The sequence below is a fragment of the Macaca nemestrina genome, chromosome 11, assembly GCF_043159975.1.
Source record: "Macaca nemestrina isolate mMacNem1 chromosome 11, mMacNem.hap1, whole genome shotgun sequence".
NCBI lineage: Eukaryota > Metazoa > Chordata > Mammalia > Primates > Cercopithecidae > Macaca > Macaca nemestrina.
Window position 1 is genome coordinate 82866929 of NC_092135.1, and position 16595 is coordinate 82883523.

The 16595-nt window shown below is 35.8% G+C and overlaps 1 protein-coding gene across 2 annotated transcripts in view; it reads left to right on the plus strand.

The window, feature by feature from the left end:
* The window catches only part of LOC105468265 (zinc finger protein 804A), a 344320-nt gene extending 335313 nt beyond the window's left edge, over window positions 1-9007 (plus strand). For both annotated transcript variants that reach the window (XM_011718363.3, XM_011718364.2), the window contains exons 3-4: window positions 3122-3252; window positions 5305-9007. In XM_011718363.3, coding sequence (XP_011716665.2) covers window positions 3122-3252; window positions 5305-8551 — 3378 coding nt within the window. In that variant the 3' untranslated portion in view covers window positions 8552-9007. The remainder of the gene's footprint in view (window positions 1-3121; window positions 3253-5304) is intronic.
* Window positions 9008-16595: the final 7588 nt, after the last annotated feature.

Below are 16595 nucleotides of genomic sequence, written 5' to 3' on the forward strand. Positions count from 1 at the left end.
ATATCTTTGTGTAATTCAAAAATATATAGATATATACACATACAAAGACTCTTTCTATAAATCATGTCAATTTAAATATTAGAGATCATTTGAAGCTTAAACTATGTCAGTGTTATATGTCACTTGAGCTACCTCATGCTACATTGGGGAAATTCAGATTTACAATCCAGAATCATCAGTAGCCTACTATTATTTATTCATAGTGATGAACTTTTTAAAATAGATGGAACATTTATAATTTGGAGATTCTAAATGAACTACACAATAATTTAAAAATATTTATGGAACAGAAATTTTATAGACTAGGTATTGTTCTAAGCTCCTGGTACACATAAGTGCATATGTATAAGGTATTTATTAAAACTTTATCCAATTAGTTTGTTAAAATGTAATTAGTGGTATTAGTTCATTCTCATGCTGCTAATAAATACATACCAGAAACTGGGAAATTTATAAAGTAAAGAGGTTTGACTCACAGTTCCACATGGCTGGGGAGTCCTCACAATCATGGCGGAAAGTGAAGGAGGACCAAAGTCATGTCTTACATGGTGGCAGGCAAGAGAGCATGTGCAGGGGATCTTCCCATTATAAAACCATTGAATCTCATGAGACTTATTCACTATCACTAGAACAGCACAGGAAAGACCTCCTCCCGGCTGCTTTCACGAGCTGGTGTTCAGTGTCTGTGGCTTTTCCAGGCACATGGTGTAAGCTGTCAGTGGATCTACCATTCTGCTGTCTGGAGAACAGTGGCCATCTTCTCACAGCTCCACTAAGCAGTGCCCAAGTGGGGACTCTATGTGGGGGCTCCCACCCACATTTCCCTTCTGCACTGCCCTAGCAGAGGTTCTCCATGAGGGCTCTGCCCCTGCAGCACACCTCTGCCTGGACATCCAGGCATTTCCATACATCCTGTGAAATCTAGGCAGAGGTTCCCAAACCCTGATTCTTGACTTCTGTGCACCCACAGACTCAACACCATGTGGAAGCCACCAAGACTTCAGACTTGCACCCTCTGAAGCAATGAACTGAGCTGTACATTGGCCCCTTTTACCCACGGCTAGGATGCAGGGCACTAAGGCCTGAGACTGCACAAAGCAACAAGGCTCTGGGTCTGACCCACAAAACTACTTTTTCCTCCCAATGCTCTGGGCCTGTGATGGGACGGGCTGCTGTGAAGAACCCTGACATGCCCCAGAGATGTTTTTCCCCAATATCTTGGCCATTAACATTTGGCTCCTTGTTACTTATGCAAATTTCTGCAGCCAGCTTGAATTTCTCCTCAGAAAATGGGTTTTTCTTTTCTATCACATCATCAGGCTGCAAATTTTCCACTTGTATGTTCTGCCTCCCTTTTAAACATAAGTTCTAATTCCAAACCCTAACTTTGTGAATACATAAAACTGAAAGCTTTTAACAGCCCCTAAATCACCTCTTGAATGCTTTGCTGCTTAGAAGTTTCTTCCAAAAAATTTCACAAATCTCTAGGGCAGGGGCAAAATGTTATCAGTCTTTTTGCTAAAGCATAACAAGAGTAACCTTTATTCCAGTATCCAACAAGTTCCTCATCTCCATCTGAGACCACCTCAGCCTGGGCTTTATTATCCATATCACTATCAGAATTTTGGTCTAAGCCATTTGACAAGTCTCTAGGAGGTTTCAAACTTTCCCATATCTTCCTGTCTTCTGAGCCCTCCACACTGTTCCAACTTCTGCCTGTTACCCAGTTCCCAAGTCACTTCAACATTTTCAGGTATCTTTAGAGTAGCACCCCACTACCCGGCACCAATTTACCGTATTAGTTAGTTTTCATGCTGCCAATAAAGACACATCGGAGATTGGGTAATATATAAAGGAAAGAGGTTTAATTGACTCACAGTTGCACATGGCTGGGGAGACCTTACAATCATGGTGGGAGGCAAAGGAGGAGCAAAGTCATGTCTTACGTGGAGGCAGGCAAGAGAGCATGAGCAAGGAAACTCCTCTTCATAAAACCGTCAGATCTCATGAGACTCATTCACTATCTCAATGACAGTATGGACCCACCCCCATGATTCAATTACCTCCCACTGGGTACTTCACACCACACATGGGAATTATGGATGCTACAATTCAAGATGAGATTTGGGTGGGGACACAGCCACATTATATCACTAGTGTAAGTGAGTCCTACTCAAGATTCTGACATATTACAATCGCATAACAACATGAACCATTAGGGAAAATAGTACTTTTATTATTTTTAATAACTGTACACATCATGAAAGTACATAGTGAAAATATTTGGCACACAAGACAATTTTGATGTCTCTAAAATTATGCCACACACATGGCTATTTAGCAATTATGTTCAAGTTGGCATGCTGTTTTTCTTGCCATCAACCCAGAAAATGAACTTCTTTAACACAGATGAAAGATAATACCCAATGTAGTAAGAATTTCTAGAAAAACAGTACTAATTTTCTTCCAATATCTTGAAATGTGCCTGCTGCTTGAGAGAAGGGGTTGTTTTAAATCACATCAGGAGAGATCATTTGTCTTAACGGATTAACATAAATAATGCACTCTCAGAACACACAAAAAGGGCTGCTCTGCCTATGGAGTAGCCATTCTTTATTCATTTGCTTTCCTAATATACTTTTCACTTAAACACACACAAACACACACACATACACACACATACACGAACATAAACACAAAGGACCAGATAACTTTCTAATACGCTGTACATCAAAATATAAGAAAACGTATTGTATGTAACTCAAATATATAAGCAAGTTGAATTTTTTTGGAAATTTGGGATTTATAAGACGCAAATGCTTCATCTGAATTACACGGAGAAACAGCAGGAAACAATCAATATGAAGACATTAAAGTTTTCAATTCCAATTTGACTAAGGCATAGATATAAATTTTACTATGATGTAATAATATGCTTTGGCTTTTTCACTAGCCAAAATACAAGAAAATATTTTTGTTAGAAGTGGACTGTCATGAATGTTGTGTTTACCTTTCGATGAGGTCAAAGATGATGCATTGGAAAATTTCAACAATAACAATGAAACTTTACTTACTGCTATAGACCAAAATATAATTAACCATTTCCAACATTTTTCAACAGAGGCTCAAGGAACTGAAACAAAGGGAATTTGCTCGAAATGTAGCATCTAAATCCAGGAAAGATGAAAGAAAACAGGAAAAGGCACTCCAACGCCTGCACAAGCTGGCTGAGCTAAGAAAGGAAACTGTATGGTGAGTATCCAATGAAATCGTATGTTTTCTTAAAACATGACCAAAAAAGGGGTATAGGGGGAGTCAGAAATAAAGGGCACAAATCTATTTATTTCTGTACCCAGAATAAGGCAGACATGTTTTCATGGCCTTCTGTAGGCTGTAAACAGTAATTTGAATTAGAATTTTATGCAAACACCTGTTTAATGCACATTTCAATAAAAAGCCAAAATTACTGTAATTTTGGATTAAAAAATAAACTTTATGTTGTTATTTAAGCTATCTTAGTTGAAAGCTATCCCATTTCTTGATTTGGGGTAAAATATTTGATTGAGGAAGAGAGCAAGGCAGTATCTTATGAACCTTTTGACAAAAAGAGTTTTTAGAGATACTTTTTAAAATGAAAATTTGGAAAACTTCTATTTAAAATTATGTTTAAGATTCCTTTTCTAAAAAAGGATAAGAATTTTGCTTGAGAAGCAGACCAACATTAAGTGTGCTGTGAATAAACTGTAACTGGGCTGTTAGAGGCTCACAACTCTTAAAATTTGACCTGCTTCTAACTGTGAGCAGCTATTAGGTGTGAACAGTATTGTATTTCAGACTTTACAATTCAAGCCAGGGCAAAGCTATTAAAAAGAAGACTTTTTAAAAGTAGTCTTTGTTTCTCCAATAAATAAGTTCTCTTTTATTATTGTCTATACAAAAATTACTTCATTCCAAATCTACTTTTTGCTGAATAATATTATGTGATACATTGACACATCGAAACATTGTTAGAGATGCCAAATTTGTAAAAGACAAAATAAAATGTATACGTATTTGGAATCCTACTTGGAACTGTTCAAAACAGACGTTACTGCTGTTCAGTTTCACAAATCAGGTATGTTTACATTTTATGGTAATGCGTAAAAAATTACACAAATTTTAACTATAGAGAATCATGAAACCTATGTAACTTAACGCTCTATAAATAGCATTTGCAAATATAAATTATGATATATTAAGTGAACTAGAGCTAATAATGATAAACACAAAAAAGCAACACTGCTTATCTAAAGTATTATCTTCTGTATAAAGCACATGTTTTACATTATACACACAGCCATACATACATGGTTTTTCAATTAATTTTGTGCTTCAAAAGATGGGAAAAGAAAGTCGTTCTGTTACTTAGCAGATAGAACAATGAAGCAATACATTGTGTTAGTGGTTAGATAAAGGAAATGTCCAACTAAAATTTTCTTGTCCACTTATAGTATCTAAAACACTGACATTTTAGAATAGCAGGAATTTTCTTCATACTCTGTTCTGTTATGTTAAGGATAAGGTTTAGGGTTTTCTTATATTTATGTGTTTGTCAGTATAGTTCTTTTCATCAGAACTCACTACAGTGTAATGTAATTCCAAATAAATTATATTTTAAGGGAATTGTCTTTTACCCTGCATTTACTGCATGTTATGATATAATGTGTAACTTCAGGATAATTTTAAATATTGAGACTAACAATTTCAAAAGAGTCAAAGCTCTCATCAAGCTAGTAGTATCTATTAGTTGCCTTTGCCCATACGAATTGGGCTATAGTAGACTCTTGGTGAATGCTGGGTGAATTGAATTGTTCAACTGAATTCCCAGCTTTTCTGAAGTCATGATTAAGGGTTTTGTTTAGAACTTTCATCATATTTGCCATATAACATCAATGATATTAAGTATTTGTGAATCAAAAGTAATTTTACCTTAGACAATACAACACTCTAAAATATCACTGAAGAGACCATGAAGGTAGAAAATTTTGGTCAGATAACACTGGTTAAGAATATATCCTCAGCATTGGTCTTAACAGCTATAAAAGCAACTTCAGGACAATATTTCCAAGTTATTCCAAACAGTAACAAACAAATAAATGATATTGTGGCACCATGGAAAGTACTTACACCATATGAAGGCAATTCTGTTACAATGATTTAAAAATTTGAAAAAAATATTTTAATGAATTTTTAAAGATGTAAGTGCTTGACTATGTTTTTCTCAAAAGTGTGCTATTTAACACACACTTCTGTTTCTTTCTCTAGTGCTCCTGGAAGTGGCCCCATGTTCAAATCAACAACTGTTACTGTGAGAGAAAACTGTAAAAATGAAATTTCCCAACGAGTTGTTGTGGATTCAGTTAATAACCAGCATGATTTCAAATATACTTTGATTCATAGTGAAGAGAATAGTAAAGATGCTACCACTGTTGCTGAGGATCCAGAAAGTGCAAATAATTATACAGCAAAAAATAACCAAGTTGGGGATCAAGCCCAGGGGATTCACAGACACAAAATCGGCTTTTCTTTTGCATTTCCAAAGAAAGCGTCCATGAAGCTAGAGTCCTCCGCTGCAGCGTTCTCTGAATACAGTGATGATGCCTCAGTGGGAAAAGGATTTAGCAGAAAAAGTAGATTTGTCCCCAGTGCTTGTCATCTTCAACTATCGTCACCAACAGATGTACTTTTGAGTTCTGAAGAGAAAACTAACTCTTTTCACCCACCAGAGGCAATGTGCACAGACAAAGAAACTGTTCAAACTCAAGAGATAAAAGAAGTCTCTAGTGAAAAAGATACATTATTATTACCTTCATTTTGCAAACTTCAACTTCAGTTATCTTCTGATGCAGATAATTGTCAAAATTCAGTCCCATTAGCAGATCAAATACCACTGGAGGGTGTTGTTATTAATGAAGACATACCTGTGAGTGGTAACAGTTCTGAGTTGTTAGGAAATAAATCCACAGTTCTTGACATGTCTAATGATTGCATATCTGTGCAAGCTACCACAGAGGAAAATGTTAAGCATAACGAGGCATCCGCAACTGAGGCTGAAAATAAAAATGATCCCAAGACAGTGGCCCCTTCAAATACTGAAGAGGTTAGTATAACTATAAATAAGAAAACAAATTTCTGCAAAAGACAATGTGAGCCATTTGTACCTGTCCTTAACAAACACAGATCTACAGTTCTTCAGTGGCCATCAGAAATGCTGGTTTATACAACTACTAAACCATCAATTTCCTATAGCTGTAATCCTCTATGTTTTGACTTCAAGTCTACTAAAGTAAATAATAATCTAGACAAAAATAAGCCAGCTTTAAATGATCTTTGTTCTCAGCAGAAGCAAGAAGATATTTGCATGGGACCAGTTTCAGATTGCAAGGATGTATCTACAGAAGGACTCACTGATTATGAAATTGGAAGTAGCAAAAATAAACACACCCAAGTCACTCCTCTTTCGGCTGATGATATTCTCTCCAGTAGTTGTAATTTTGGAAAAAATGAGAATATGGGTCAGAGGTATAAAAATATTTCCTGTAAGATCAGAGAAACAGAAAAGTATAATTTTACTAAAAGTCAAATAAAACAGGGCACTCTAGATGAAAAATACAACAAAATAAGGTTGAAAGAGACTCATGAATACTGGTTCCATAAAAGTAGAAGGAAGAAAAAAAGAAAAAAGTTATGCCAGCATCATCATATGGAGAAAACCAAAGAATCAGAAACTCGCTGCAAAATGGAAGCAGAGAGTAGTTACACTGAGAATGCTGGGAAATATCTACTGGAACCAATTTCAGAAAAGCAGTATTTAGCTGCAGAGCAATTATTAGACTCACATCAGCTACTTGATAAAAGGCCCAAATCAGAATCCATATCCTTAAGTGACAACGAAGAAATGTGTAAAACATGGAATACCGAATACAACACTTATGATACTATCGGTTCTAAAAACCAGTGTAAAAAGAACACAATACTTTTCAATGGACAATCAAATCCAAGAATGATACATTCTGGGAAACATAATTTAACATATTCTAGAACTTACTGTTGTTGGAAAACCAAAATGTCAAGTTGTAGTCGGGATCACAGAAGCTTAGTTCTTCAACATGATATGAAATGCGTGAGTCAGAATCAGGCTGTTAAAAGAGGTTACAATTCTGTCATGAATGAATCAGAAAGATTCTATCGAAAACGTAGACAACATTCACATTCTTATTCTTCAGATGAAAGTTTGAATCGACAGAATCATTTACCAGAAGAATTTTTGAGGCCACCAAGTACTTCAGTTGCTCCCTGTAAACCTAAAAAGAAACGGAGGCGAAAAAGAGGCAGATTCCATCCCGGATTTGAAACTTTAGAACTCAAAGAAAATACGGATTATCCCATGAAAGACAATTCTTCCTTAAGTCCTCTGGATAGGTTAATAAGTGAAGACAAAAAAGAGAAAATGAAACCACAGGAAGTTGCAAAAATCGAAATGAACTCAGAACAAACAAACCAATTAAGAAACAAACTGTCTTTCCACCCTAGCAATCTCCTTCCTTCTGAAACCAATGGTGAAACTGAGCATTTAGAAATGGAGACCACTTCTGGTGAATTGTCAGATGTTTCTAATGATCCCACCACATCTGTCTATATAGCTAGTGCTCCAACAAAAGAAGCACTTGACAATACCTTGCTTGAACACAAAGAAAGAAGTGAAAATATAAATATTAATGAAAAGCAAATTCCTCTTAAGGTGCCTAATATTGAACGGAACTTTAGACAGTCACCGCCTATATCCTATCTTTGCCATTATGAACTGGCTGAGGCCCTTCCACAAGGAAGGATGAATGAGACGCCAACTGAGTGGCTGCGTTGTAATTCAGGAATCCTTAACACACAACCACCATTACCATTCAAGGAAGCACATGTGAGTGGTCATACCTTTGTAACAACTGAGCAAATCCTGGCTCCATTAGCTTTACCAGAGCAAGCATTATTGATCCCACTAGAAAACCATGACAAATTCAAAAACGTACCATGTGAGGTCTACCAGCACATTCTACAGCCAAACATGCTGGCCAACAAGGTTAAATTTACCTTTCCTTCAGCTGCCCTCCCACCCCCTAGCACACCTCTGCAGCCTTTGCCTTTGCAGCAGTCCTTATGTTCTACCTCTGTAACCACTATCCATCACACTGTCTTGCAGCAGCACGCTGCAGCTGCTGCAGCTGCCGCTGCAGCCGCAGCTGCAGGAACCTTTAAAGTGCTTCAGCCACACCAACAGTTTCTTTCCCAAATCCCAGCTCTCACCAGAACCTCATTACCTCAGCTCTCAGTAGGACCAGTAGGACCGAGGCTTTGTCCTGGGAACCAGCCAACTTTTGTTGCTCCTCCTCAGATGCCAATCATTCCAGCTTCTGTTCTTCATCCTAGCCATCTCGCTTTCCCATCTTTACCCCATGCGCTCTTTCCTTCACTGCTTTCCCCACACCCTACTGTCATCCCTTTGCAACCTCTCTTCTAGTCATCACCATAATGGGAAAAACAATACTCTTGTGAAAACTATTGCTATATGCGTAAGTGTTCATCTATGTGGGTACATGGCTATTTAACTGGTGGAAATAAACTGGTCGATATATGGCCTCACTGGTTTGAAATCATCTACTGTAAGTGTAATGATGCAAATAAATCCCTAAGTTTCTGATATATAATATTATTAAAGCACTGAATAGTTTGAAAATCAATACAATATATGCTGTATATTAAAATGATGTCTTAAGAGTATGTATAATGTACATAAAATATATTTATAGTACTCTAATTTATGTTGTAAAGTATGCTCCCTCAGTTTTTCTTAATCTTTGTGTATTTGCACCTATTTAATGTTTAGACAAAGCTGATGGCACTATGTTTTGTACCATGTTCCTTGAAACTGTAAATTCAGTGAAAAATATCTCTTGCAATAAATTTTTGTTAACTATTTAAGTAAATCAAACTTCTGTTTTCAGTTGGTTTTCACTGTTTTAGGAACATATAGTAACAATAGGTGTTGAATTTGTATTATTTTACTCATACACAGGAATCTCTGAATCTCCAAGGCCCATCAAAATATCCTTGCAGCTCTATCAATACTTCAACTATGATACGATCTTTTAAAATAGTATAACAGAGAGTTGATTTGTTTTTCAGTTTTTTCCAATGTTACTCATATTCAAAGTTTACTATATTTGCTAAACAATTGGCCCCCTCTTTAGACAGTAATCCATGGAAATTCATGTTAAAGTAATTTTAGTATTTGGGTGGGTAATAACTCAAAAATATGCAAAGTATGTAGTATGCTTTCTGGAACTCTAGAACAGGACTAATAGACAAGCCATGGTAAATAACCAATGTAAGTGCTTATAATGTTTAAATTCCGAAATGTATTGTGTTTATTTTTAATTATTGTGGGAAATACATGCAAATGCTGGCATGAATTAAGGAATAGGTTTAACTTTAATAAATCACTGCCTGTTATGTAACATCTTGGGATGAATGGCACAAACACAGTCTGTAGAAGGATGTTACTCTTAATTGAGAATCTGGAAGTGGGATGGAGAGTAAATAAATAGCCCTTCTATCTGCAAATCTTTCTAGTAGTTATGCTTGTATTATATTTTCAAATCACTCAGGAACAATTAGAAAGTCCACATCACTCTTCCAGATTCTGCTTTATTTTATTTATTTATTTTTTTGAGACAGAGTCTTGTTCTGTCGCCCAGGCTGGAGTGCAGTGGCGCGATCTTGGCGCACTGCAACCTCTGCCTCCTGGGTTCAAGCAATTCTCCTGCCTCACCCTCATGAGTAGCTGGGATTACAGGTGCCTGCCACCATGCATGGCTAATTGTTGCATTTTCAGTAGAGACGGGATTTCTCCGTGTTGGTCAGGCTGATTTCGAACTCCTGACCTCAAGTGATCCACCCGCCTCAGCTTCCCAAAGTTCTGGGATTACAGGCTCTGCTTTATTTTTAATGACCTCTGCATTACTGCTCACTCAAGTGCTTTTACGTATACTTAAGAATATAATAGTCAATAGAGAGCCAGGAAATAGCACACTTTCCCCAAGAACATTTCTTACACCCGTCCAAGTCCATACCATTGGCAAGACAAAGTATACATCACTGTTAAGGTGGGTTGTCCTCACCATGTGCAAATGAGAGCAGATTATAGTAGCCTGGCAATAAATCCAGGGTTTCAGAGCCCAGTTGAGTCACTTTAAATGGACAGCAAGTTTTAAACGATGCTGTACTGAGGAAATATTTCATATGGCTAGCATAGGAACTGGATTACCCTAGATAATTTGGGACCCAAAAGTATTTTCCCATATACAAATAATCAATATTTCATTATATCTTATAAAAGAGAAATAAGAAAGAAAATCTAGATCATTTACTTTCATGATATTTGGCATAATAATCACTGGTTTATTTGAATGTTCACCTGAAAAATGCTTGTGAAAGACTGAGTATACCATTTAATGATTGACTAATAAGTACATAAAAATAGTAAGGAAGCAATTCCATCTCAAATGATGTAAGATAATATGTTCAAAAAACAGGAACTAAAATTGGAATGGATTTTTTTTTCCCCAGGCAAAATATTTGAAACTATCTTTGAAGATAAAATAGATACAGATATCTACTGGGGAATGCTGACCCAGTTTGTTTTTAATCGGTCAAAGCAGAATTGTTGTTTTTGATGTTAAAAGAATCAAAGCAAGTGTTTGACTTTAAAACATGCATATTTTTCTCTTCCTTCTATCTTCTATCATCTTGGTTGTTCACCTCTTACCTCTTGTTTTAATCCTACAATTGCTTTGTTTCCTGATCTTTTTTTTAACGTTATTGCAGGCACCATTTGTGTATATGTGCCTCCTTTTCTTGCTCTGTGTTGTCATTCATGTTTTTCAAATTCTGCTTCTCTCTTATTTATTTGTTAAATGATATGGTTAGGTATGGTTAACTTTTTAGTTGTAGGAGAATATACCTGACTGCTAGATATATGACAAGAATTTCTAGAAACTTTGAGGAGAAAACTTCTCAATTAAGATTAATTAAAACTCAGCTTGACAGATAAAATAATTGGTTCTCATGGATACCAGGTCTGGACAAGAAACTTGAATCTAGTTAATCACTGTCAAAGTCAGCCTGATTATAAAAAATTCTTCTAGTTTTCTGATACTTTGCTAAGATATTGCTTACATGGTCTGGGCATCTGTTATGTGTCAAGGACTCAAAATGAATGGATGGTGAGACACACGTATTTATCTACTCCAACAACATTAACTCCAGAATCAAGGGAATCAAGCCAATGGGCTGAAGATTAACAGTGAGCAGAGAAACCAGACAGGTAAGTCAGAGAGCTGTCATTAGGCAGTGACGCTGTCAGAGGACCACCAAGCAAGCCCATATTAATGGCAGCAAGAGTCAAGCCATTAGGGCAGTCATACTCTGGAAGTAGTTTTGGATGCTGGCTGACAGTGTGACCATAAGTTGCATCATGAAGAAAAAATTTCAGTCCTTTCCCAGTATAAATTGCTGTATATCCTATATACTATGGAAATTTAAATGATTCTAACACTATCTCTTACCCACCATCTCTAGTCTGCTAGTTACAGGCATTGTCATACCATTTGTTATTGTAAAGATGAATGATTTGGAAAATAGAATGAAACCCAAATGTAGAAAGTAACTGTAGCCAATTAACAAAGGTTTTTACATTGGGTAATAGGAAGGAAAGTCATCCACAACTTCATCTACTATGCGTGTGTCAATTATACATTTTCTCCAAGTTTTTTATAAGTGAAAGACCTATATCAAACTGTCCACAGGACATCTTAACCTGGATATCTTCCAAGTATTTTGAACTCAGAACTCAAACTCATCATCTTACTTTATACATACTACCAAAATCTGTTCTTTTTCCTGTGTTTCTAAACTTTGTGGATGTCAATATAATAAAATCTGTTATTCAAGTTATAAGATTATGTCCATGTCAAAGCAATCAAGAAACCATTTGGCTCTATTTCCTTAAATTGTTTTTCAATTCCATTTCTCCTGCTTGTAGTTGTCCATATGCTGAACTGCTGTTTTAAATCAATGTCTCCATGCTCCCAGTCTCCTTTTTCTACAATTCATCCTCTAGCACTGCTCCCACCAGGGCTACATTTTTAAAATGTATTCTTATTATGACATATCCATACTTTAAAACTTATTCAGAGTTTTCAATTATTTTCAAGATACACAACAAAGTCCTTAGTATGTCTTGGAAAATCTGTGCTGAAGTAGGTTCCAGCCTCTCAGGATCATTCCTTCCAGCTCTCCTCTGGGCCAAGCATTCTAATGTACTGATCTAAATCTCCTTTGAGCTTGTGTGAGCATGTTTTGCTGTCCTACAATGTCTTACTGTCTATATATTTCTTCACTTGGATAACCACTAAAGAGCCAAAATTCAAGGTGTCTATTTCTTTTAGGAATTCTCTCCCAGGTTCCCTCTCTCCCCTGAAAAGATGGCTTCTTGTCTTCTCTCTTCCTGTAACATACCAAGCACAAATTTTGTCATAGAGTATTCTCTGTGTCAAATATATTGCCTTGTTTGTCAAAGTCACTAGACTGAGAGCTCCTTGAGTCTCTGTAGAATGTAACACATAGTAAACATTTAACAAAATTTTGCTAAGTGAAGAATAAAATGAATTGGAAAAAATACAATTAAAAGCTTTGAAGAGTGTACTAGGGTTCCAGAATTGTTACCTATTTTTACTCCAAACAAGTCCTAAATCCTTCTAAATAAAAGATAATTTTTCAAAACAAAATAGGGTTTCAAAAAGTTAAATACATAAAACTTATTTTTTAATGGAATTCTAGATCACTTAAAATAGAACTCCACTACAAAAATCGAAGCACAACTTTAACCCTTTCTTCTGGCCCAAGAGGAAGGCTCAAACTTCACTGAATTAATCGTGATCTCAATGTATGTATTTACCTACCTACCCATCTATCTGTTTATTATTTATCTAATCTATCCTGCATCTATCATCTTTCCATCATTTTATTAATACTTGCTACCAAACATAATATATTATTATGTATCAGACACTAAACTAGTTTTCAGGACCAGAGATATTAATAGAACAAATTTGCTATTCAGATATTTGAGTCTAGTATGGAAAGCAGACATGCAAAATCTTGTATTTAGCCATCCAAAGTTTGAGATTTCATTATTAATCCATTAAAATAGATTGAATTTATACTCAGCATTGCATTTCACCACTGTCCTGTGCTCTTAATTCCTCATTTTTTATCTACTTTTTTTTTTCTCTAGTTATTTGTCCGCTAAGCCACTGTCACTTATGTGTCCTTGGGAGAGAATGTTGCCCCTGGGAAGTTTTCCAATAAGCTGTTTACCTTCTCTCACAAATAAAATTGGATAAAGGATTGAGACTTACTTATATCATGAGTTGATGCCCAAAGTCCTGCTTTAGAAGCAACAGTAGAAGGCTGTGCAGTTAGTTCCAAAGTGCTGATTTTGACTGAAATATAGGCCACCATCTACCAGCCTTGTGGATTACATTCTTATCCCCCCATCTAAGATGGCAGGCATTGGTTCAAACGAAGAGACCACTTTTTGTTTTTTACACAAAGACATCATTGCCCACTAAGCCAAATGCCTAGAGCAAGATACTTTTTATTTTTGATATAAGCATTTTGTAGACTAGCACCTGCCCTGAGCTTTAGACCTGTAAGAATGTGAGCTCTGGCATCTACTTGAGCCTGGAAGTTCCTGGTAGTAAACAAAAAGTGTAACAAGCTTTCTTCTTATTTAATATCCCAAACTGTTTTTTTTAAATAATCTCTTTTATTTTCTCTTTTAATCTCCTAAATTGTCACTTTTATCAGCTTAACAATAACCCACAACATTTGGACCAACTTGTTATTTTAAAATGACCTCATTATTTTAATTGATTGTATCTTTTTGTGCTAATTATTATTTTGAATATATGTGTTTACCTATTTGACTAATATTAATATGTTTAGTTTAAAAAATTCTGGTTTCAGGAGAGGCGTGGGGGCTCACACCTGTAATCCCAGAACTTTGGGAAGCTGAAGCGGGCAGATCACTTGAGGTCAGGAGTTTGAGATTAGCCTGGTTAACACGGTGAAACCACCTCTCTGCTAAAAATACAAAAATCATCTGGGCATGGTGGCAGATGCCTGTAATGCCAGCTACTTGGCAGGCTGAGGCAGAAAAATTGCCTGAACCCGGGATGCAGAGGTTGCAGTGAGTCAAAAAGAGCCAATGCACTCCAGGAACAGAGCAAGACTCTGTCTTAAAAAAAAAAGAAAAAAAAATCTGGTTTCAACTGCTACATTTTAATTTTTTACAAATTACTTCCTAACATTTTTCATGTGGTGATTTTCTATACCTTTATTATCTTCACAGTATTTAGAATATTTTATTATGCACTTTAGATTTTTAAAAAATAGATCCCATTACATTTCAATCAAACTAAGCATACTTTGTTTAGTGTTGTTATCTTCCGTATCTAGATTGTATTGATTAAGACTATTTTAATTACTTCATTTAATATTAATTCTATTTCTTTTTTCAATATGTTTATTGATGGTATAGGCATAAACATACATTTGGAAAGGGCCCAAGACCTAAGATTCAATTAACTAGAAGCAAGACTTGAGTAACTGTGTAAAACAATCATTTTCCTTTTGCTCCAGTAGCTTTGTGCAATTACTTAACCTCTAACTGGAAACCCTCTCATAGGCTAAGCTCCCTGGTTACTCCACTTAGTTCACATTCCCCCCGAGAACAAGACTAGACCCTATGCTCCTTCCTAGCTCCTGTAGGCACTGTATTGCGTTCTGCAGAATGTAACTGCTGCCTGGGGTTTCCTCCTGTTGTGTTTTCTAATTGATCCAACGTCTTGCTAGTGCCTAAGCTTGCAACCTAGACACTTCGTCTTGATTATTCTAGTTGAACTTGTTGAAATCAGCTTCTGTATCTGAGTAAATTATGTTTGTTCTGGATGCTTATTGACTTATATTGCACATTATCCTCCTTTTGAAAACTTCTCCTTATATTTCTTTACTGAGCCTACCTAAGTTATAACATTTTAAACTCAAGGAGACTTTAGTTCTTAAAAATCCAACATCTAAGGTGCCTTAATGTTGAAGCCCGTGTTTTCTATGCATCTCTAAAAATAGCTATGTTTCAGATTAATGCTTTGAGTTTTGACAAATCTGCTTACCGCATTCAACTTGTTTTTTAATCTAATGATTTTGCAAGTGACTATTACTTCAACTTATATCATTTGGCAGAGAATCAATCTTCACATTAAAATGATAAGCCTCAAACAGATTATAGTTTTTATTAAATGGCTTTCCATTCCCAGAACGGTTATACTGAAAGAAAACAATGATAGAAATATTAATATGTTTTGAGATGTGAAATCTTTTATTTTCTATCCTGCAATGCAACTTTTAAGACCATGACCTTTGTGAGTCCATACAACTTCTTAGGTAGTATGAAGCATAATGTAATATTTTAAATATATTTTATACGTTAGCAATTATAATTGCATTTTATAGTACCTAAGGATTAATTATGTGCTTGCCAATCCTCTGTGCTAATATATAACACTGTTTTGACACTATCTTTTTAAATTGCTAAACAAACATAAAATAACATTATTATTCCATATAGATAATCTTGGCCTAAACATGTTAGCATAGAAAAGACTCTACAGCAATGCATTTGTGTGTAAATAAATGTAGGTATTGTTGGAGGTAGCTATTAAAGCTCATTGTGGTTATACTGTCAATTTGTTGGAGGTTCCGTCTATGTTAAGAACTGGTTTAACCCTTTTGACTAGAATGAGACTTTATCAACAAGGAAGTTTAAAAATTGGCTATAGATATAGAATTTTAGATAGAGTACCAAAAAGAAACTTTCTATATGAAAAATAATTCATTATAGCATTTCAGCAAACATCTAAAATTAAATTATATGTGAGACCTGAACTTAGTGACAGAAAGTGGATTTTTAAAAAATCTGCAAATCTGTTACATGGAAGCTGCTTTGCAGTACTGAATGCTTTCTCTCTTCCTTCCCAGGAACCAGTGCTCACTGTACTATGTGATAGTAACTTCCTGTAACTTCTGAACATTCTCCCCTTGGCAAGGCTACTCTTTCTTTACGGTCACAGTCAAGAGGTTGAGTAAAGCAGGCCACAGTGTTCCTATATTAAGTTGTCCCACATTGCCTTTGGAAAGGAACAAGTATGTGGCTTTCTTAATTAATGGGTTGGGACATTTTGAGGAAGGTGAAGGAATTATAAAGTGAGAGTATAAACATTAAATCAGGCACTGAGTATGACTTTCCCTGGTTAAACAAAAACAAAAACAAAAAACCCCTCATTCACAAGGAGGTAATGTTTTCATTCCTAACCTGGCTCACTTGCCCTCAGGTATGCTGCACCCTATCAAAATGTCTTCAAGTCTCCATCTCTACTCTTGCT